At 56.4% G+C, this 22,623-nt stretch overlaps 1 protein-coding gene across 1 annotated transcript in view; it reads right to left on the bottom strand.

Annotated features, from left to right (window-relative positions):
* Nucleotides 1-2,814: 2,814 nt before the first annotated feature.
* VWA3B (von Willebrand factor A domain containing 3B) overlaps nt 2,815-22,623 on the bottom strand; it is a gene marked incomplete at both ends in the record, with an annotated part of 112,703 nt that continues 92,894 nt past the window's right edge. Inside the window, 10 exons of the mRNA XM_080711458.1 lie at nt 2,815-2,884; nt 6,086-6,213; nt 6,622-6,680; nt 7,964-8,047; nt 12,675-12,704; nt 14,379-14,401; nt 14,555-14,682; nt 18,952-19,025; nt 19,219-19,436; nt 21,592-21,692. Coding sequence (XP_080567584.1) covers nt 2,815-2,884; nt 6,086-6,213; nt 6,622-6,680; nt 7,964-8,047; nt 12,675-12,704; nt 14,379-14,401; nt 14,555-14,682; nt 18,952-19,025; nt 19,219-19,436; nt 21,592-21,692 — 915 coding nt within the window. The remainder of the gene's footprint in view (nt 2,885-6,085; nt 6,214-6,621; nt 6,681-7,963; nt 8,048-12,674; nt 12,705-14,378; nt 14,402-14,554; nt 14,683-18,951; nt 19,026-19,218; nt 19,437-21,591; nt 21,693-22,623) is intronic.

Genomic DNA, 22,623 nt, shown 5'->3' with positions numbered 1-22,623 from the left:
GATCAGAGGTAAAATGGCGCTGGGTTCAATGCAAAGAGGATGAGGAGGAGGAGGAGGGGGAGGAGGAGGAAGAGGGGAGGGAGGAAGGAGGGAAGGAGGGGGGAGGGGGAGGAGGAGGGGAAGAGGAGGAGAGGGGGGAGGGGAGGGGGGGGAGGGCAGCAGCTCATGTCCAGCTGCTATCCCTGGGCAGGCGGGGTGAAGGCTGGGGAAGCTGCACCGAATATGGACAGGCCCACCAGAGCACGGGGGGCGGGGGGTCTGGCGGCTGCTCCCCACCATAGTGCTGTCTCCACAGAATGAAGATTTTGGTCCAACACACCTCAGCCTGCTGCAGTGCTGACTCCGAGGCCTGGCGCCGCCTGGAGCCTCCATTCCCCCATGCCCACCGTAGCCCACTCCTGGGCAGCGCTGTGTGCCAGGCTGGCAGCTTAGTGTCAGCCCTCTGGCTAAGGGGGCAGGGAGGGGGGGCAGGTCATTGCATGGAATTGGTCTGGCCTTCCGGACACAGTTAAAATAATCTGTACCTGGGCTTGGTGGTGCACACCTGTAATCCCTGGGCTTGGGAGGCTGAGGCAGGAGGATCACAGGTTTGAGACCAGCCTCAGCAATTTAGCGAGGCCCTCCGCAACTTAGTGAGACCCTGTTTCAAAATAAAAACATTTTTAAGAAAAGGGCTGGGTGTTGATCAAAAGCAGAATTCCCTGGGTTCAGGCCCTAGAGCTGATAATGATGATGATGATAATAATAATAATAATAATTTGTAGGGTGCTTTCAAATGCCGTCCCCTGTGTGCAGAGCTGAGGGACGAGGAGCTCACCGTGTGGTCCAGGAGGAAGGACGTCCATGTGAGCTCTGTGCGCTCAGCCTCAGCATGAGCAGGGGACTGCCTGGACCAGACCAGACATGTCCTGGGGAGCATTTGCTCTTCTTTAAAGCCTCCAAGGAGGCTGCATTTGATGAGGCTGATGAAGCCGGCCGTGCGCGGGCCGCTGGGACTTGCCCAGGCTGCAGGCCGCCTGCGAAGCCGGGAAGGAAACCCGCCATCACGGCCGCTTCCGAGCCAGGTGGCTGAGCAGGGGCAGGAATTAATGTGGGGATTCGGCCTCTCCCAGGGGAGGGCTCAGGCGCCAGGCTGGGGCTGCTTCCTTCCAGCCCCATCTCCATCCCCCGGGCAGGGGCTCACTGCCACCCGGCGCCCAGGCCCCTTTGGGCGTCCCTGACTGTCGCGGGCTCCCGCCTCCTCCCCTTCCCCAGGGCAGGGCTACTGCTCCTGCCGAGCCACGCGGAGCCGGCGCAGGACTTGCCTCGGTGGCCACACGGCTGGGGCTCCTCACTGCCCCAGCCCCCGCCCACTCCTCCCTGGACCCCAGCCTCCCCACAGGCTCTCTCCTGCCGGTCGGTCACCCACTACCACCACCCGGTCTCAGCCTCCCGAATGCTGGGATTCCACGCGTGCCCACCACGCCCGGCTGAGAAACTGCTTTTGCAGCAGGTGGGGGAGAGTTGGAGAGAGGGGGAGGGACGCAGGGCCTGAAGGGGGAGGGACGCAGGGCCTGAAGGGGGAGGGACGCAGGGCCTGAGGCGCTCCGGAGTCCCCAGGGGGGCGCAGGGCAAAAGGCAGGCACTTGGCAATCAATGGGAGCTTGGGCAGGGGGGTGGAAACTTCCAGGGAAATACAGAGGCAGGAAAGTCTGGGGCCAGGCCTGCACCTGGAGCTGCCTGCGGAGCTCGGGGCCAGGGCTCGACCTGGCCTCAATCTTGGTATACTAAGTGAACCAGGCCAGGATGACCTGGAACTTCCCTGGTACCTGCAGGCCTTGACTCCAGGAGGTGATGCCTTCAAAGGCCGGGGCCCCCACGTTGGCAGTTAGCAAGAATAAGGGGAAGGAATCAGACCCCATCTCTCACTGTGTACGAGAGTTAACCCAAGACGCTCAAAGACCTGGAAATTAGATCAGAAACTTGCGATTACTAGAATAAACCATGGGATCAACTCTCCAACAGACGGGCAATGGAAGAGACCCCTCCTCCCAAAGCTCAGGAAATAAAACTGAGAATCAGTAAATGAGACAGTACCACATTAAAAAGCTAGCTGGCGTGGTGGGCACGCGTGTCATCCCAGCATTCGGGAGGCTGAGACAGGAGGAGCGCGGTTCGCGGACAGCCTCAGCTACTTAGTGAGGCCCTCCGCAACTCAGTGAGACAGGTTTCAAAATAAAGAATAAAAAATAGGGCTGGGGGTGTAGCTCGGAGGTCGAATGCCCCTGGGTCCCATCTCCAAAACCGCAAAAAAAAAAAAAAAAAAAAAAAAAAAAGTTTCGCAGCAAAGGAAAAGGAAATCATGAAGAGTGTAAAGAGAGCCGGCCAAGTGGAAGAGATCTGCACCTGCTGCACTTCTGATAGAGGGCCAGTATTTAAAAGATACAAGGAACTTAAGAAGCAAAGGACCAATAAAACACAGAAGTCAATTAAAAAGGCAGCCGAAATGGATAGACCCTTCCCCAAAGGAGAATCCAATGGTCCACAAACACAGGAAGAAACGCTCAACACCGTCAGCGACCAGGGAGAAGTGAATGAAGACTGCACCGAGGTCCGTCTCACGCCAGCCGTGGCGGTCATCACAGACATGGCCGTGGTGGGCGCTGCCGAGGTGTGGGGCCAAGGGTCTCTTGCACAGCGCGGGTGGGACTGTGAACGAGTTCCACCGCCATGGAGATCAGCATGCGGGTCCCTCACGGGACTAGGAATGGAGCCACCACGTGCCCAGCGGGCCCACCCTCAGCATCTCCCCGAGAGCACGGAAGCCGGCCTGCGCTAGGGACACATGCCCATGGGTAGCGCAGCGCGGTGCTCCACCGCCAGGTCGTGGCACCGGCCCAGGGCTCTGCCGACAGAGGAGCAGGTAAAGAAAGTGTGCTAGAGACGCGCGGAGCGCCCTCAGCCATCGCGGGAAATGGCGCAAGGTTACGGCTCTTGCAGGACGGGGGTTGGCATCAGAGAACAGGACGCTAAGTGAGGTTGGCCAGTTGCCGAGAGTCAAGGGCCAAATGTTTTCCTTCACGGGTGGAAGCTAGAGAGAAAATGGCAAGCAGAGGGGCTTCATAAAGAGGAGAGAGCAGGAGAAGAGGGAGGCCGGGGAGGGAGGACGGAAGGAGAGGCAGTGAGGGGCGGTCCAAATACCGCGCAGGCGACGGAATGGCTCCCGTCTCACGGGGAGGAGCTGGGCGGGATGAGGAGGGGAGCAGCAAGCAAGCGCCAGGGCGTGTGGGCGTCACTTTGAACTCGCCCTGAGGCGTAATTACACACCAATAAAAGTATAAAAAAGAGGAAGCTGGACTAACAGGGCACAGGGAGGTGGCTGTCCTGAAGGGCAGGTCAGTGCCAACTTGGGAGGCTGGCCTTTGTGGAGAGGGGCGTGCGGTGGTGGGTGAAGGCGCCTTTGTCGCTGGGCGAGGACAGCGGTCCCCAGGGGAGCTGGACTGGTCATTAAGTTTGCACGCGGCGGAGCACGGGCGCCTCCCCCGGGTGGCTGTGGGGATCTGAGCGCACCGGGAGGGTGACCCTTCGGCCAGAGGCGGGCGGGAGAATTCCATGCTCGCAGGAGCCTCAATGGTGGGGTTTGCTGCCGCTGGTGCATGCGACCGGGACAAAAGCCAGAGCATTTTAAAGACGTTCGGCCTGGAGAAGCAGGCTGAGAATGGTTTCTGTGGTGATAACTGCTTTGGGCTCCATCCGGGAGTAGCATGAACAAAGCCTCTTCTCTCGAGGACCCAAGGCTGTGCCCCAAAGCTCACCCAGAAGAGCTGCAGCAGGGGTGCCGAGGCCTGGGCGCCCTCAGTCCTCGCTGCAATCTCCTAAGTCTTTTCCTATCGTCCTATCCCCCCCCCCCAATACACAATAGCTCCTCGGTAATTGAGTCAAATAAACAGAACTGAGTAGAAAAATAAACCTGGCCGTTTTACTGCTGCTCTTTTCAGAGTATAAAATGTTCTGCTAAGCACAGTGACACACACCTATGATCCCAAGAACTTGGGAAGCTGAGACAGAAGGATCACAGGTTGGATGGAAGCCAGCCTCATCAACTTAGCAAGACCCCGTTTTAAAATTAAAAAAAAATAGGGTTGTGGGTGTAGCTCTGAGGTAGAAAGCCCCTGGGTTTAATCTCCAGTGCCAAAAAAAAAGAAAGAAAACTTATACTATGTGAGCGGGCCGGGCAAGCCCCAGGTGGCCCAGGCAATGGCAGTCTTTTTTGGCTGCTGGGGTGACTTGAGATCAAAGGAGAAAAAGAAGAGACCAGAGGAGGGGTGAGCCTTTTCAAGGCCGGACAGCGAGGGCCGATTGAGTACTTAACCGCGCGCAGGTTAGGGAAGGGGGCTGGAGGGGCGCTGGAGAAGCCTGTTTCTTCATGTAGATTGTTGTTACGGCTCAAACGTAGAATGTCCCTTGGCAAAGGTCCCATACTGGCAATGCAAAAACAAATGTTCAGAGGTAACATAATGAGCTCAGGGCTCTAATCTCATCAGCGGACAACTCGGTCGATGGATCCCTAATTTGGGAGGCAGCTGCGCTCCTAGCAGTGTCTCCACCAGTGCTCGTAATGTGGGTGGACTCACTGGGTGGTAACGTAGGGCGGGGGGCATGGTGGAGGAGGCTGGGGCCTTGGGGACCATCTCTGTCCCTGGCTGCTTCCTGTCTTCTGGCTGTCACGAGGCGGGCTGTTGTCCTCTGCCACACGCTGGGCGGTCATGATGTCTGCCTTGGAGTTAGCCGACCGTGGACTGTACCCTAGAAACAGTGAGCCCAGACAAACCTTTCCTCCTCTACGTAGTTTGGGTTGGGTATTTTAGTCACAGCCACAGAAAAATAGGCTGAAAAGATGGTCAGAGGGCATCAGTTCAGAGCCCCAGCCCTTGTGGCCGCCCCCATGGGAGTACACCTCTGTCAGATGCGGGAGGCCACGTTGGGGGCCAGCGTGGCGCGAGGAGCTGGCAGCTCATTTTGCGAGGAGTCGCCCCCAAGTGTCCTTGTGAGTCCTCAGGTCAGCCTAGGCCTCCGGGCCACTGCCCAAGAGGCAGAGCCGGGATGCGTCAGTGCTATCTGGTCTGCGAGCAGACGCTGTGGGCAGAAGCCCAGCTTGCTCCCGGGGCCTGCCTTCCTCTGGGACCGTCTCCTGGGACGGAGACTGACTGATCCCTAGGCCATCGGCAAGCACCGAGGGAGGCTTGAATCCAGCTCTGCTCTAGGCAAAAGAAGTCAACAGAGAAAAGCCCCTTCTGCTTAGAAATCTCCCTCCCAGCCGGCCGTGGTGCCGCACGCTTGTCATCCCAGCATTCAGGAGGCTGACACAGGAGGATCGTGGTTCGTGGACAGCCTCAGCTTCTTAGTGAGGCCCTCTGAAACTCAGTGAGACCCTATTTCAAAATAATAATTTAAAAAAATAGAGCTGGGGGTGTAGCTCGGAGGTAGAACGCCCCTGAGTTCCATCCCCAGTACAGAAAAAAGAAAAAGAACTCTCCCTCTCCCTGACACCCTGTGTGTTTGCAAGGTCCCAGGAGCCTGACATTACCATATCCCCTGGACACCCAACCCCTCCTTAAAGCCGCCTTTAAAGGTCTTTATTAGTAAATCATGGGAAAGAAACTATTAGTGCATACCAATGTTTAAACAGCTAATAAGTGTTCTAAAAGTGTTCTTTTTTTTTTTTTTCTTCTAAATAAGGGGTGATGCCTTAACCCACAGGAACAATTACCCAGTGGTGCAGGTGCACGGGTAGGATGGGATGTTTCTGTTGTTGTCGTTTGGGTTTTGGTACTAGAGATTGGATCCAGGGGCATTCTACCTCCAAGCTACAACTCTAGCGCTTTTTATTTGGAAACGAGGTCCTGCTAAGTCGCTGAGGGTCTCAGTAAGTTGCCGAGCCTGGCCTGGAACCTGTGACCTTCCTGTTCCAGCCTTATTTTCCATTTTGTTCTAAAATGAGGATACAAACAACTTGGCTGGAGTTGGGAGAATTAGCGAGATGTCAAGATGGCGGCGCTGAGCCCCCTCCCCGCCCTCCCACCTGTGACAAACAGAAGCCGCCCACCTGGCCAGGCCGCTCTCCACGTGGTGGAGGTCTCCGCCCGAGGTCTCTGCTGCCAGGGGGCCCAGGGAGGAGTGGGAGCGGTGGGTGTTGACCTTGGCCATCTTCTGGCTTGTCACAGCCCGTGGTTGCTGCGAGGTGGAAAGGCAGTGTCAGGGCGGGGAAGTAACTGCTAAGGGAACTCCCGCGGGGCTCCGAGAGTTTCTGCCATGCTGGGTTCTAGCTGCAGGTCTCTGGGCCCTTCTTTCAGCTGGAGGCTCACACAAGTTCTTTTACCCCTCGGCATGAGTTCCGGCCAGAACACTGACCAGACAAAGGCTTAGATTAGCAAATGAACAACGGCCCAGGGCAGTGGGCGCCTGCTGCGAGAAGCCAAAGCCCTGTGGGTCTTGGGGGAAGGCACCGGCCTTTCTCATTTCCCTATTTATATCTTATACATATTTTCGTGGCTCCCCCGAGTCCTGTTTTAAAACAAAGTGTGCAAAATAAGTAACGTGTCTTGACATTCACAAGACCTCTCCACGCAGTGGGCACGTTGCCTCGTTCACCCTCGAGATAACCTCGTGCGCCAGTCGGGCTCCGTGGCTGCGCAAAGCACCTGACGGGAACAACTCAAAGGGAAGAAGTGCTTTGGCTCTGGTTGCAGTCGGGGTCAGCGGCTCCCGCACTGTAGGCCCTGAGCTGAAGCAGACCATCACGGAGGGAGGGCGTGGGGAGGCGGCTGAGCAGCGGGGAGGGAGGAGGAGCCAGGGGCAGGTGCAGCCCCGAGGGAGCTCCCTCAGGACCGCCTTCCTCCAGTTCCACCCCAGGGCCCGCAGTCCCCACCACCTCAGCGGTTCAGATGACTAATCCACCAGGCCAGAGCCCTCATTTCCTAAAAGCCCCACCTCTGGCTGTTCCACACCGGCTTTAGGGACGGCGCCAAGCCCACCGGAGCGCCTCTGCGGCCGCCGTGACCGTCAGCCAATAGGGGATAGTATAGGGGATCAGTCTAGAATGTCAAGTGGCGTGTCCACTCAGCCAACAGTTAACACCCATAGCACGTTCGTCGCCAGAAACCCGTCTGTGAACATTTCTGGAAGGTATCTCTATGGCTGAAGAGAAAGGGCGGCCGCCGGATGGGCGGCGGGTGTGAGCAAGCAGCCAGCTCCAGAGTGACTGGTCAGCCCCTCCAGCTGGGAGATGAACCCGAGGAGGCTTGACCCTCCAGTGTGGGTTCTCGGGGGCAGCCATGTGGTGTACGTGGGTCAAGTGAAGGTAGAGACCCTTTCCGGAGAAAGATGGCAACCCCTAGAGAGATAGGAAGATCCCAGCGGCTCGCTCTGGGACTAAACTGATCCACAGCCGAAGAAAGACGGCGCGGGGAGCCCAGGGTGCCGCGCCCACGAACCCAAATCACTTACGGGAGACTGAGCTCAGCTGCGTCCTGACTCACCACTGACGTTTGCTAGTTTAAGTCTATGATTTTGTAATCTCTAAAGAGATATAAGGCAAAACCCATCTTTAAGACCCCGGCAGTCTGGCGGGGCCTCAGGCCTGGCCGGCTGCACCGAGGAGTTTCGGCTTTCCCTGAGCCCACGGGTACGTGGTCAAATGTGTAAAGGCCACTCTGGCTGTGACCAGGAGGCTGTTCTGTGGGGTACGTGGTGGGCAGGAGGCTGCAGAATCCCAGAGCGGAGAGAAGAGACTGGTGGCCTAGACTAGGCTGGGGGGCCAGGTGCCGCCCCCCCTGGAGCCTGGGAGGTGGGGGGACGGGTTCCAGGAAGAGGATGATTTCAGTGAGAGGCCTCTGGGACCTTCAGGGCCGATGTGTGAGGGCGCGGTCTTCTGCTGAGACCGGTCCCTGGCAGCTGTCCCAGGGACACTTGATTGAGCACTTACTTTGCGCCAGGCGACACTCGGGGCAGGGGCTCAGACCCGCGTGCAGCCCTGTGCTCGGGAGCCGGTCCAGAGCGGGCCCGAGTTCTGGGACGCTGTCGGAACACCGTCAAGTGTGCCGCCTTGTGCTCCCAGGGAAACCGCAGCAGGTAACCCCCACCCCCCACGGCCTCCTCTAGGCCCTTTCCCTGCAGACCCCACCTGGGGCCTTGTTTCCTCCTGTCTCCGGCTTCTCCTCAAGGAAGAGACGGAATCTTCCATCCTGCAGTCTCCTGCAGTGTAGACTTTTGCTAATTACAGCCCTGAAATGTTTCTCACGTGGGAGCAATGGGACCAGAGGACTCCGGTTTCGTTTGGGGTGAACCTATTCTGTAGGAGCTGTGTTCATCAGCCGGCCACGGATGCCCACAGCTGGCGCCCACAACTCATTACGGGTTGTAATTTGGTGACGGTCTGCCATTCCTTCCTCAGTGAGCTGAGATTTTTTGTTGTTTTTTGCAGCACCCCAGATGGAACTCAGGGGGCATTCTACCTTTGAGCTAAACCCCCAGCCCTATTTTTTATTTTTTCTGAGGCTGTCCGCAAAGTGTGATTCTCCTGTCTTAGCCTCCCAAACACTGGGGCTACAAGCCTGCGCCACCATGCCCGGCTCAAACAGACACTTCCTAAAAAACAAGAAACAAAACAAAACAAAAAAACTGCCAGGCCTGGTGGCGCAGGCTTGTAATCCCAGTGCTTGGGAGGCTGAGACAGGAGGATCGCAGGTGTGCAGCCGGCCTCACAGTCTCAGCTACTTAGTGAGAGGCCCTTCGTAACCCAGTGAGACCCTGTTTCAAAATAAAATAGGGCTGGGGGTGCAGCTCAGAGGTGAAATGCTCCTGAGTTCAATCCCCAGAACCACACACACACACGCACGCGTGCGCACATACACGCACACACACGCAACGCAATGCACACCCGCACACACACGTACACACACATGCACGCACACATGCACACACACGTGCACACACGTGCACACAAAAGAAAGAATACAAATAATAAGTGCCGGTGAGAGTGACCCCAGCCCTAATTTTTAATTCTTTATTTTGAAACCGGGTCTCACTGAGTTGCAGAGATCTCACTAAGTAGCTGAGGCTGGCTGTGAACCGCGATCCTCCTGTCTCAGCCTCCCGAATGCTGGGATGACAAGCGTGCGCCATCATGCCTGGCTAGCTGAGATATTCTTAAAAGAGAAAATTTTAACTCATGAATTACTTGGCTGACTTATGGTGCCGTTCGTAGCCAGGTGTGGTGCCGCACGCCTGTGATCCCAATACTTGGGAGGCTGAAACAGGAGGACCGCCAGTTCAAAGCCAGCATGGCAACTGAGTGAGGCCCTCTGCAACTGAGACCGGCCCTCTTTCAAAACAAAGGGCTGGGGGTGTAGCTCAGAGGTAGAAAAACCCTGGGTTACGGTGCCGGGGCCGGTTCAATCTCCCAGTGCCAAAAAGGGGGCCAGGCTAAACAGTTCTTCCCTGTCTCGAGCTGAAAAGTGTCTTGGCCTCCTGCAGGGGCGACTCTGAATTAACGGGGTGCTGGAATGTGAGCTCACGACTCAGTTTGGGGATGGAGGCTTTGCAGTAAGACTCAGCCGTTTGGTTTGGGATTTCCAGAGGGTGAAGGTGCTGTTTGCAGCTTGTCAGAGCTGTAGAAGCCAGGTCTTTGTGGCTGACCCCACGGATGCTCTCTTCAGGACTGTCCTTCCCATCCCAGTGCCGGGAGGCCTGGCTAGGGCCTCCCTTCCTCATCCCAGCTTCCTTCACCAACCCTAGCTGCAAGCACCGGAGATGGCTTTTTTCCCTTGACTAACTTTTGGGTGTGATTCTAAAGGTCACCGAGCACTTGCTCCCTGTCAGCTACTAAAGGATTCACCTCAGTGACCTCATCTAACCTCCCAATGACCAGAGGAAGCAGCTATCCTAGCTGATTTCCCAGAGGCTGAGTCCTCCTTCTATCCAGTGACAGCTCGGGAGCAAAAGGCCATTCCATTTCGATCCCCCTGCATTACTAGAATACAGATACGGGACCTGCCGAGGGGAGTACAAGTTCTGTGGGGTGAGCCCGGGTGCGAGCCCCGTGAGGGCGCAGCACGGCCAGGGACTTTCCTTGGCGCAGAACCATCCTGAGCCACCGCCAAGCTCGCTCCCCATCCCTGTCTTGGGTGCCGATGCTCAGCTCAGAGTCTGCCCTGGCTCTCGCTGCCCCTCTCCTACTGCCCCCGACCCGGCGCCACCGTCTGTCACTAACTGCCCTCTAACCGCCCTCTGTCCCCGCCCACTCGTTCACTAGGAGTGGCCTGCGCCTAACCATGTGCCAGCGGCTCTACTGGGCAGCGGGTGTGTGGTGCTGAGACGCAGACACAGGTCTGGACTCCCGAGCTGTGCGCCCCGTCCCCGGCCTGTGTCCAGGCCCTTGTGCCTCTGCTGAGATTGTTCAGTGATACCCCGGTGCTCGCCCATCCCCAGCCTCTCAGCCCCGGCATCTCCCCAGCGCCCCGCACGGAGGAGCTGCTCCGTGAGCGTGTGGGACGAGGAGAGGGTGAAGCTTCCAGAGACCCCAGGGCCTTTGTGTAAGATGCTCCTAGACTTAGCCGAGCTCCTTTTCTCCAGCACACAGTCCCCATTTCTCAGCCGGACATCCCAGGCTCTGTAACTGGTCAAGTCAGCCTAAACCGCATGTTCTGTCTGGACCAATGACTTGCTCCATCCTTAGAGATGTCGGTGAACCTTCGCCTCCCATCCACTGGCAGAGGCGGTGATCACCGAGGCTTGGGTGGCGCTTCCTAAATATTTCCCAGCCTCTGTTCCAGGCCAGGTGAGGGCTGAGGCACAGGCCTGGCCAGTGTCCTCTTCCCAGGACACCTCCCCAAACCTCGTAAGCCTTGGACGTTGCAGAGTGAGGGGCTGAGCCCTGGCCGTGCAGGCCTGCCCTCTCCTGACTGACACATCTCTGCTCCTGCTAGCCCCTCTGCCTGGAGAGAACTTTCTCCCTCTTCTTTGGTTGTTGGTTTCAAGTTTCGACGCCTTTGCCAGCTCCCCTGGGAAGCCTCCTTGACCAGGCTCCAGGTGGTGTAGGGGGCTGACTGCCCCACGCACCAGGTCCCAGAGGGCTCCTGCTGGACTCAGCTTTGCGCATTGTACTCAGGAGTAGACAGTGTGCCGCCAAAATGAGTCGGGACAGAGGGAAACCCAGCTGCCTCTCACCCCAGTGTCTATAATAAAGGAAATAGAGAAAAACTGTGATGCCAGCTGGGGGTGGTGGCTCACCCCACCAGTGCTTGGGAGGCCGAGATGGGAGAATCAAAGGTTTGAGGACAGCCTCAGCAACTTAGTGAGACCTTGTTTCAAAATAAATTATATATATATATAAATATATATATATATATGTAGAGGGCTGGGGGTATAGCTTGGAGAGCGAATGCCCTTGGGTTCCATCCCTCAGGTACAATTCTTTTTATGTATCTCAACTTTGAGGTCTCAGGACTGGGGGGGTTTCAGGTGAGCAGGATGCTGTGGGAGGGGTGCGCGATGCAGGGGAGGGAGGGGCACAGAGAAGGGAACTTGGTAGCTGCCACCTTTTCCCTACTTAGGCAGGACACTTGCAGACCTATCTCTAAGAATTAGAAGACAGCCTCAGCAGCTTCTGTTTACCTCCTGGGTACCATGGCGACCGGACAATGATCACCATGGCAACCCCATGATTATCCAGACACAGCTCCCGCAGGCAGATAGTGAATAAAGACAGAAAAGGCATAAACACAGCGCATCAAAGGCGGGCGCACGCAGTCCTGGCCAAAGTCCCGGGAAAGCGGTGAGATCCGGCACTGGCCACGGGGAGCCGCCCTCACCTGCTCCGAATCCTGAACTAAGGAGGACCCTGTCCGTGCCCGTCCAGCCCAAGGAAGAGCTGTGTGCCTGGGCTTTCCTGGGAAGCCGCCAAGCGCATCCTTCCCCGTGCGCACCACAGAAGCAGCTCTGCAAAATCCCAGCTGGGTCCCCCAAACTGGGACCTTTCTACCCGGGACTTTGGATAGAAGACTGAGTTTGGTGCCAGCTCGCATGATACCTCCTCCTTCCTGCCCAGCTTTCTACTTACTGCCCCCTTCTCTCTGAGTTCTCACTGGGGGGGGGGGGTCCTGAAAACCAGAGAAGCTGCAAAGGGTGAGCCCCTGCCCCGAGATATTAACGCCCCTTTTTATGAAAGTGTGCATGTGCATGCGTGGGGGTTAGTCCAGATCTTGGGGGGTGACCTGAGCTGCCCACTGTGAGTTGGAGTCTGAACTCAGGTGGCATTCTCTTCCCCAAGGGATTGAGGCACCAGGGATCGCCCTGCCCTGTGAACTGCAACCTGACTTCAGTAAACGAGTTGGCAGGGGCGTGCCCACCGTGGGGCAGTCTAGCTTCGCAGGGTGGGTGGCGCCGGTGGAGCCCAGGCAGAGTCCCGAGGCAGCTAGCGAGCAGGCTGTGGGCGGCTGCACCACGTCCACGCCCGGGAATCCCCGCCACCAGCCGCGGCTCTGGGTCCCTCAGCTCAGACTGACCAAGTTAACAACCCCATCCGTGGTCTAAGGTAGGAAGATTACAAGGGCGGAAAGTGACGCAGCCCTCCCCAGCCCCAGCTCCGTCCTGCGGCGGGCAGAGCACAGAGCAGTGGGCCCCGCCACCTGGGGTACCCGGGATGCCTGGGCTGGGGGCTGAGCTGCCTGAGGACAGAGAGCCAGGCGCCTTAATCGGATTAGCGGATTGCTAAGGATCAAAGAGCCTGTTGCCTCTTACCACCGCCTAGAGCTAAACCAGGAGGCCCCAGGAGCCAAAACTGGGGGTGCGGTTTTACCACTAAAAAACTAAAAAAGGAAAAGCCCGGAGCCCAGTGTGGTGGCGCACACTTATAATCCCAGCATTTGGGAGGCTGAGACCAGAGGATCATGGTTCATGGACAGCCTCAGCTACTTAGGCCCTTTGCAACTTAGTGAGATCCTGTTTCAAAATAAAGAATAAAAAAATAGGGTAGGGGGTATAGCTCGGAGGTCAAACGCCCCTGGGATCCAGCCCCAGACCCACAAAAAAAAAAAAAAGAAAGAAAGAAAAGAGAAGAAAAAGAAAAAGAAAAAGTGCTCACTCCTCTAGGAATTTTAGTTTCTCACCTCCTCCTCCTCCGTCCACCTGTCTCTCTGGATTCCCAGGCTGAGTAGGGCTGGGGGAGGCAGGGGGCCCCCTCCAGGTCACGCTGCCTAGCCCACCCCTGCCCGAGGCGGCCGTGGGGACCCTTCTGCAGTGGAGGCATGGCCACACCGGGCGCGGGGTGCCGGGAGGCCGTGGCACGGGGTGGGGCGCCTCCTCTGCCGCCCCGACTCCAGGAGCACCCACTCCTGCTTCCTGCCCGACGGCCCAGGGGCTTGGGGTGTGTGCATGGGAGGACGGCTCCTTATCCCCTGAGCCGATGGCAGGGCGTGGGGCGCGGGGTGTGGGAGCAGAGCCCCTCTGGCCCTTCTCCCTCTCTCCCGTGGAGACGCAGCCTGTTTCAGCACCGGGGGCGGCGGACAGCACCGCGCCACCCCAGCTCACCCCACTCCCGAGTTCTCCAAAGCAGGATGGAATCCGCTTTCCCAGCGCCTCCCTCCCGGTGCCCCAGCAATTCCCCAGCCGCCAAGAGCCCGGGATCCCGGAATCCCTACCGTCCAAGTTTGATCTTCTCCCTCGGAGGCCGCCTCCTCTCTCCTTGCGCCTTCCTCTCCCTCCCTCCTGGCTGCGGGCAGCTCGGCCTCGCCCTCCTCCACTCCTCTAGGGCGGCAGGGAGCCTGTGGCCTCCGCTTTCTCTAGGAAAGTCAGGTGAGGCTCTGGAGCCTCAAAGTCGACTGTCTCAGGGGCGAAGCAGAAGCCACTCCCAGGGAAGAGAGAGAGAGCAGAAGTAAGAAAGCAGCGCCCCTTGGTCACCTTTGGGCCCCTGACCACAGCCAGCCCCTAAACGCCTTTGGGGACGTTCTAACAGAACAGCAATCTACACTGGCCAGGACACAGCAGGATTCTGGGAGATAATATATACCCCCACCTTTAAACACACACACCAGACACACTCCTTAGCTCACTCATGACCTCAGGATGGTTGGGAATGGTGGGGACGCTTGTAATCCCAGTACTTGGGAAGCGGGGACAGGAGAATTGCAGGTTCACGGCCAGCCTCCGCTACTTAGTGAGGCCCTCTGCAACTTGGTGAGACCCAGTTTCAAGTAAAGAATAAAAAAATAGGGCTGGGGATGTAGCTTGGAGGTAGAATGCCCTGGCTTCAATCCCCAGCTCTGAAAAAAAAAATCAAGAAACAACCCCCTCCTTGGGACGGTGTGTCTTTTCTGGCAGACTTTTTGTCCCCTCTGTCATACCAGGCAGCACTAGACGTTCTGACCTGAAAGGTAAAACACATCGATTCAGCTGGAATTAGCCCCACTCGACTGAAACCAAAAAATTGGAACTCTTGTTGGAGAAACTAATGTATAGGACAAAGCCCCCTCCTCCCCCCAACGCACTCTCCCCGCGGGAGGCACATATCTGAGGTCACCTGCGGTGAGTGGAGACCTCGGCTGCCTCCCGTCCCTGGCAGCAGCACAGCCCCCGTTCCAGATCACAGAGCAGCTCCAGCACCACGGGCAGAGCCGCCACCTTAAGCCGCCGACCACGGGCTGGCCTCTGCAACCACGAGCCAAGCAAACACTCCCTGCCCTAAGCTGTCAGGTGTCTTGGTCACGGTGATGAAGAGCTAACAGAACACCTGGAATTTCCTGAAATCCCGTTACATTGCCCATTCGAGGGGCAGATCACTTCCAGAAGGCTGAGGTCTTCGAGTCCCTGAGCCCTTGAAGGAAAAGAAGTCTTCACTGGAGAAATAAAGACAGCATAACAGGTGCAAGTATATGCACACGTGTGCACACTCACACACAAATGCACTCGTCATAAAGCTGGGAAGCAAGCTGGGGATGGTGGCGCACATTATCCTGGCACTCGGGAGGGTGAGACGGAAGGATCGCAAGTTGGAGACCAGCCTTGGTGACTTAGCAAGACCCTGTTTCAAAATGAAAAAAGAAAAAAGGTAACTCAGGGGTAGAATGCCCCTGGGCTCAATCCCCACTAACGCACAGGAAGCAGAGCACTTCCCCCAAACCGTCATTGTTCAGTGATGTGTGGCTTCCGCTCACGCAGTTTCACCATGTAAATAGAGTTTGTTATTTGTTCTGTGTGCACTGTGGGTTTGTTGCTTAAAAATAATGGAGGAGGGAAGGTGGGCGTGGTGGCGCTGGTCATCCCGGTGCCTGGGAGGCTTACAGGTTTGAGGCCAGTCTCAGCAATTTAGTGAGAGCCTGTTTCTAAATAAAAATAAAATAAAATAGGGCTTTGGGTGTGGGAAATGCCCCTGGATTCAATCCCAGTACCAAAACCAAACAAACAAGAAAAAGAAGAAGAAGGAGGAGGAGGAGGAGGAGGAGGAGGAGGAGGAGGAGGAGGAGGAGGCATCTAAATGTTCCTATTCTAGTTATATAAAATCTTCCCAGTCCAAACAAATGTTAGCGGCCCTAGGGACTTGATAATCACGGGTTAGGGTTGCAAGGCGTATTAATTGTGCCTTAGGCGGGCAACAGGACAGCGATTTCTGCTGGACACACGGCTCCCCAGGAGTTAAAGAGCAACACTCTGAAAGGAGATGAGCCGGCTGCCAGGAGATGGGAGCTAAGCCCGCCAGGAGCGGGGAGGGCTGCGCTTCCGCAGGCAGATGGCAAGGCGGAGTGCAAGATGGGCCTTGGTCAGGAGGCCACCGGGCCCAGGCGGAGGCTGCGCACATCCGCCTCCGTCAGACTCTCTCCGCAGCGCAGGGCTGGCTGGGGGAGCCCTAAGGGGAGAGCACAGGTTTCCAGTTTTGATTTTTTTTTTTTTTTTTTTTTGGTGGTACTGGGGTTCCTGGAAGCCCTTCTACCTCCGGGCTACACTCCCACACCTATTTTTATATTTTTATTTGGAAACAGGGTCTCCTAAGCCAGCGCGCGCGGCTGGCTTCAAACCTGCGCGATCCTCCTGTCTCTGCCTCCCAAGTGCGGGGATGACAAGCGTGCGCCACCACGCCCGGCTCCAGTTTTGATGTTTTACTGGGGATTGAATATTCTACCTCCCAGCTTATACCCCACCTATTTTTTTTACTGGGAGTGGAACCCAGGGTCTTTCTACCTCCGGGCTACACTCCCAGACCTATTTTATATTTTGTTTGGAAACAGGGTCTCACTAAGTTGCTGAGAGCCTCACTCAGTAGCTGAGGCTGGCCTCGAACCTACGCAATCCTCCTGTCTCAGCCTCCCAAGCGCGGGGATTACAAGCGTGTGCCGCCACGCTCGGCTTTTACCCCCACTCCTATTATATTTTTATTTTGAAACAGGGTCTCACTAGGTTGATGAGAATCTCATGACTTGTTGAGGCTGACCTCAAACCCGCGATCCTTCTCCCAAGTACTGGGCTTCCTGGTGTGCACCACCTCACCTAGCTGGGTGGAATTTTAAAATGTAATTTAAATTACTCCCATTTTCACTCCGTTAGATACCTCCATAAACAGAATCTTATTCTACTTTTTGGTGGTTATTTCTGGTTTACAATCTCAGAAGCAGGGGCACTCTGGGGATATGAACATCTGAATTCAAAAGCAGCTCTGGCAGCGCTGTGAAAAGCAGTCGCTTGTCAGATCCACGATATGGTTTTTCAGCATCTATTTTATTAAGTTTAATGCATAAAGTGCACCCTATTACACTTCTATTTGCATCTCAATAAGAGCTAGTAAAGTTGAAATTTTATTTTATTGTGTCTCCTCTTTGCGAACTGCCTGTTCACATCCTGGGGCGTTTGCATGAAGCTTTTGGTGGGTCCCTTTGCGTTTTCAGGAGCTCTTTGTGTAGCACTGAAAACTTTTTTTTTTTTTTTCTGTACTGGGGATGGAGCCCAGGGGCATTCTACCTCCGAGCTACACCCCCAGCCCTATTTTTTTTATTCTTTATTTTGAAACAGGGCCTCACTGAGTCGCAAAGGGCCTCACTAAGTAACTGAGGCTGTCTGCAAACCGCGATCCTCCTGTCTCAGCCTCTCTAGTGCTGGGATTACAAGGGTGCGCCACCGCGCCCGGCTCCCTATTATATCTTTTATTATGAAACAGGGTTTCACTAAGTTGCTGAGGCTGGCTTGGAAATTGCAATCCTCCTGCCTCAGCCTCCTGAGTACTGGATTACAGGTGTGCACCACCATGCCCGGCTTTGCTGACTTCTTTTATAGTCTGGATTAGCATTATGGATTCTTTTGGGTTAAGGGGTGTGTGTGTGTGTGTGTGTGTGTGTGTGTGTGTGTTTATTTACTTACTTATCCTGTGCAAATACACTTTTACTTCTTTTCCAATTCCTGCTCCCCCACCTTCCACAAGGCCAGGTTTCCATCTCTGGAGAGCTACTCTGGTTGGAGAGGGGCCTGGCCGGCGGCCAGGAAGCCTCTGGAGCTCAGAAACGGTCAGGAACGGCAGTGACTGCAGCTTGTCGTGTCCTTCCCTCCCTGCTTCCCTCCTGTGCATTACCAGAGAGGAATCCCAGAGCTGTGTGCACGCCACGCAAGTGCTCTGCCACTGAGCACACCCCATTCCTTTTTATCTTGAGATGGGGTCTTGTGAAATTTCCCAGGCTGGACTTGAACTTGTGAACCTCCTGCCTCAGCCTCCTGAGCAGCTGGGACTGCAGACGTGAGCCCCCATGCCTGACAGGGGGTCACCTGTCTCCCCTGGGCCCCGCTCCCGCCCTCCAGGGGGCGCCCTCTCTCTTCCAAGGCCTCCCCGTCCCCAGCACGGGTTCTCCTGTGGGTTTGATCCCTCCCTCCGGGGTCTGCGGCCCTGGCGGGACTCCAGCCCGGCCGGACACTCTGGACCCGGCCCTGTGGATGTTCCTTGTTTCAGACTGCACTCCTGTCGGCACTTCCCCAGCGCAGAGGGGGGGACGAGGCTGGCTGACGGCTCAGATTCCTCCAGGGTTTGGCAAGTGGGGCCCTCCCTGGATCGGCTACCATCACTCTGGCGACACCTAGTGTTCGGGAGAGGGAACACCACCTTCAATGGGGAAACTTTGGAGTGTCACAACTCTTCTATTTGCAAAATTCTTCCACTGTGCTTCTTATTAACAATTCCTACACGATCTTTTCTTTACCCAGCTCCAGAGCTATTGCCATCTAGAAATAAAAGGGAATTGGGGAGAGCTGTTTCAGTTTTGGAATTAGTGAACAGAACTGAATACTTTTTATTTTTTTGGTGGTACTGGGGGTGGAACCCAGGGGCTTTCCACCTCCGGGCTATACTCCCAGATCTATTTTATTTGGAAACAGGGTCTCACTAAGTTGCCGAGAGCCTCACTAAGTAGGAGAGGCTGGCTGTGAACCTGTGTGACCCTCCTGTCTCAGCCTCCGGAGCGCAGGGATGACAAGCGTGGCCACCACGCCCGGCTTAGAACTGAGTACTTTCGTACTGCCAACATGTGTTTAAAGAAAACAGCAACAAATTAACAGCCCGGCGATTCCCCAACATCTCCAACACAAGCTTTTATTCTGGCTCTGCACTCGATTAGAGGGACCTACAACAGACTACAGACACAAATCATTAGGAAGGGCGCAACACAAATCCTCAGAAAGCAATCAGGGTCACAGACAAGCTACCAGGTAAAACCCGTCCTCACACTGAGTGACAAAATTCTCCATTCAATGAGATCATCGGTTTACAGTAAGAATGCAGCTTGGGCCTCAGGTACACCGGCTTCCAAAGCAACCTGAAAGTCCTTGGCAATAACCTGTCAGGTTCCAACTTTGGCTGGGAGAGTGTATCAGAACATTGAGAAGGGTTCTGTGCGTGTGGGGGATAGGGCAAGGAAAGTGGGATCCTCCAAGCTCAGGTGGGGTGACGGGGAGCGGGGAGGCGCCGGCGGGGCGCTGCCGGGCTGGCACTGGGGTCCGCTCTGCGGTGGAGTGGCCCAGGTCTGTGTGGCCGGGAGAGATGACGCCTCTTAACTCAGGTGCCCCTAGACTGGCCGCGGCGGCGGCTGCAGCTACGGCAGGGTTACAGGTTGTTGTGCTGGGATCTACACTGACCTGGACGCTGGCAATGACCTCATTCACACTGTGCTTGAGAGATTCAAAGTGTTCAGGACACACACAGCTTTGTCTCCCCACCTTCCTTCCGGGGCCTGGGGAGCGTCTTGGGGAGGGGCTCCTGGGACCTGGTGCCGCGGGAAGAGTCGGAGAACACGGGCTCCCGGAAGGGCGACCTCTTGGCCGCTCTCTGTTTCTTCTTCCTACGGCCGTCCTGTCTGGGCTCTTGTGAACCCCCAGACTCAACGTCTCTCGGTGGCCAGAGCAGGAAAGTGGAGTTCTTGTCCACTGCGTCCTTCCTAGAGACAGCGAGAGTTAGAGATCAGGGCCGCCCCGGGCTCATCCGCTGCTGTGTCTACCGGGGTCCAGTCCAGCCCGGGATTTCTCACCCTGCCTTGGCCTCCCCCCTGGGGAGGGAGCAGCCTCAGGGGCCCGGGCCTCGCCCATGGGGCTGTGCTCAGTCCCACTCAGTTCACTTCCACTAGCCTTTGGGGTCTGGGGGCCTCAGGTATATGAACCTGGTCCTGACCAAGTTGGTGAAGGAAAGCCCAGTTCTGTCTCCTGCCACTCCAAGGGGACCCCCGGCCCCACTACAGCCCCAAAGTGCGGCTTGTACAGCAGACACATCCCTGTACGCTGGGGTTCCGTGATACCTTGATTCCAGGCGTACCACCAGAAACACTTCTCCAAATGCCCATGAGAACATGGCTTTTTTTTTTTTTTTTTTTTTTTTTTTTGCGGTACTGGTTACGGAGCCCAGGGGCATTCCACCTCCAAGCAACACTCCCAGCCTGATTTTTCATTATTTTGAAACAGGGTCTCACTGAGTTGCAAAGGGCCTCACTAAGTAGCTGAGGCTGGCCACAAACCATGATCCTCCTGTCTCAGCCTCTCAAGTGCTGGGATCACCAGCATGTGCCGCCACGCCCGGCTGAGAACATGACTTTTAATCACATGTAATTGAAAAAACTCTGGCATGCACGCACGGCACAGCGCTCGGCGAGTCTAGGTACTGTTCTGGACACAGTTTATTCTTCTGCACAGACAGCAGGCCGAGAACACCGACCTCACGTGGCCACGCCACCATGCCTGTCTAGGGGGGTCAAGGGCGTGGGGGTCAAGGGTCAAGGGTGTGGGGGTCAAGGGTTAAGGGCACCCACTGCCCGCTCTTCTGCCCTATTTTGTTCCCTTGTCCGTGGCAGCCGCGTTGATCACCCTTCACACAGAGTAATTTTTTGCTTGATTTTATTTCTACTCTCAACAACTTTAGATCATTGCTGCTTCCAGGTGTTCTGGAAGATGTCTGGGGGAAAGGGAATAGACCCAGGAAAAGATCTTCAGTTATTTCCAAGAAGAAAATTCCATCATTGAAACCCTTCCCAGACAAGGTGGCACACGCTGCAATCCCAGTACTTGGGAGGCTGAGACAGGAGGATCACAGGTTTAAGGCCAGCCTCAGCTACTAGTGAGGCCCTCAGCAACTCAGTGAGACCCTGCTTCAAAAAAAAGAATAAAAAATAGGGCTGGGGGTGGAGCTTGGGAGTAGAATGCCCCAGGGTTTCATCCTCAGTACTGAAAGAAAAAATAAATGAAAACCCTCCCTTGGGTGGATCAAGATTCACCACTCCTGATCATTTCTGAAGATGGGCTCAAGGACAGCGGAGGGACTGGAAGCCAGGAGTGGGCAGGAGCGCTGAGCGCAAGCGCAGCCCAGCGCGGCTCCGTGGAGCTGGTGCCCAAGGCGGGGAGGTGGGAGGAGGGCGGGAGGAGGGTGGGAGGAGGGTGGGAGGAGGGTGGGAGGAGGGCGGGAGGAGGAGTGGGAGGGTGGGAGGAGGGTGGGAGGAGGGTGGGAGGAGGGACGCTAACTCTTTGACATCATGGAGCAGGGCAGAGGTTCCCACAGGGTGGGTGATGGAGGGACGGGAGGCCTGGCGGTGGCTGGTCAAGTCAGGTGTAGGCCATCAGGATGGGAACTCCTGGCCCCCAGGACGTCCCAAAGACAACCATCAACTCCAAGCACCTCGGACGGTGTGTCTTGGATCGCTTTCCACAGTCCTGATCAGAAGAGACCCTGGCCTCCGTGCGCTCCACGCCACCTCGCGGCCCTCTCTGGCCCCGCGGCCTGGGGCGCTTTCCTGCTTAGCAATCGCGCTCTCGCCCCCTGCAGCCCCCACCCCACTCGCCTGGCCACAGGGCGCCAGGGCCAGCTCCCCATGTGCCCTCCCAGTCTGGGAGGGCCGACGGACCGCTCAACGTAGCGTAAGCAGAAGGGCAGAAACGGGACAGCGAGCTTTGGGTCGTGACGTCGGGGCTAAGAGCCCAGAACCACGTTTCAGGAGGAGGTCCTCCACCTTCCCTCTTCTCCCCTGATGTTTCGAGGGCACGCTTTCAGTTCCGAAACGGGGTCCCGTGCGCGTGGTGAGTAAAGGGTCAAGGGCCGAGGGGCACACTCACGCTCTGGGGGCCTCCTGAACCGGCGGCGACTTGATATTCGAGCAGGAGAGCGCGTACTTGTTCTGGCTGATCTTTATAAGCGCGCTCCGAGGGCAGAATTCCTGCAACGATCCCGAGTTCCCGCACGTCAGGAGAGTCCGCAGTTCCGAAGTGGTTTTCTCCCCGCACGGCCATCATGATAGCGACTAGTCGACTAGTCGGAATTCTACTGGGGCCGGGCGGGCTGGAGCGAGCAGGCTTAAATCCAGACTGGCTGATGATGACGGCTAAAGTCACCGTCCAGTCTGCCTGTCGTTTCTCCATATTCTGGGCCAATTGTCGTGTGTGCCCCGGGAGTTGTGTGTGCACACGCATGCACGCATGCACGCACACACTCCTTCATACAACCCCCCTCCCTCTCTTCTTTCCTTTGAACACAGGGCCATTTCTTTATCCACGCTACACCCCTGCCCCTTCTTACTTTTCCTTTTGATTGATTTTTTGTGGGTCTGGGGATGGAACCCAGGGGCATTCTACCTCTGACCTACACCCCCAGCCCTATTTTGTTTTTTGGTGTTTTTTTTTTTTTTTTTTTGGCAGTACTGGGGATGAAAGCCAGGGGCATTCTACCTCTGAGCTACACCCCCTGCCCTATTTTTTATTCTTTATTTTGAAACAGGGTCTCACTGCGTTGCAAAGGCCCTCACTAAGTAGCTGAGGCTGTCTGCGGACCATGATCCTCCTGTCTCAGCCTCCCACGTGCTGGGATGACAGGCGTGCCCACCATGCCCTGCTGTAACTTTTTATTTTGACGCAGGGTCTCCCTAAGCAGCTGTGGCTGGCCTTGCACCTGCGAGCCCCCTGCCTCCACCTCCCAAGCACTGGCTCCCACCTTCATTTTAGCCTGGGCCATCCCGTCCCTAGACGACTGTAACCACAGCCCTTCAGCGGAGCGCCTCATTGGCTCCCCCAGAATCACTGTCGGAACTGTAGCCAGTGTCTCCCCCTGGCTCCGCGCTGGCCGTGCTGCGGGTCACCTCTTCAGTGTGTCCC

This window comes from Muscardinus avellanarius (assembly GCF_963383645.1).
Source record: "Muscardinus avellanarius genome assembly, chromosome: 15".
Taxonomy (NCBI): Eukaryota; Metazoa; Chordata; class Mammalia; order Rodentia; family Gliridae; genus Muscardinus; species Muscardinus avellanarius.
Note: the sequence above shows the minus strand (reverse complement) of the source record. Positions and strands in the feature narration are given on the sequence as shown.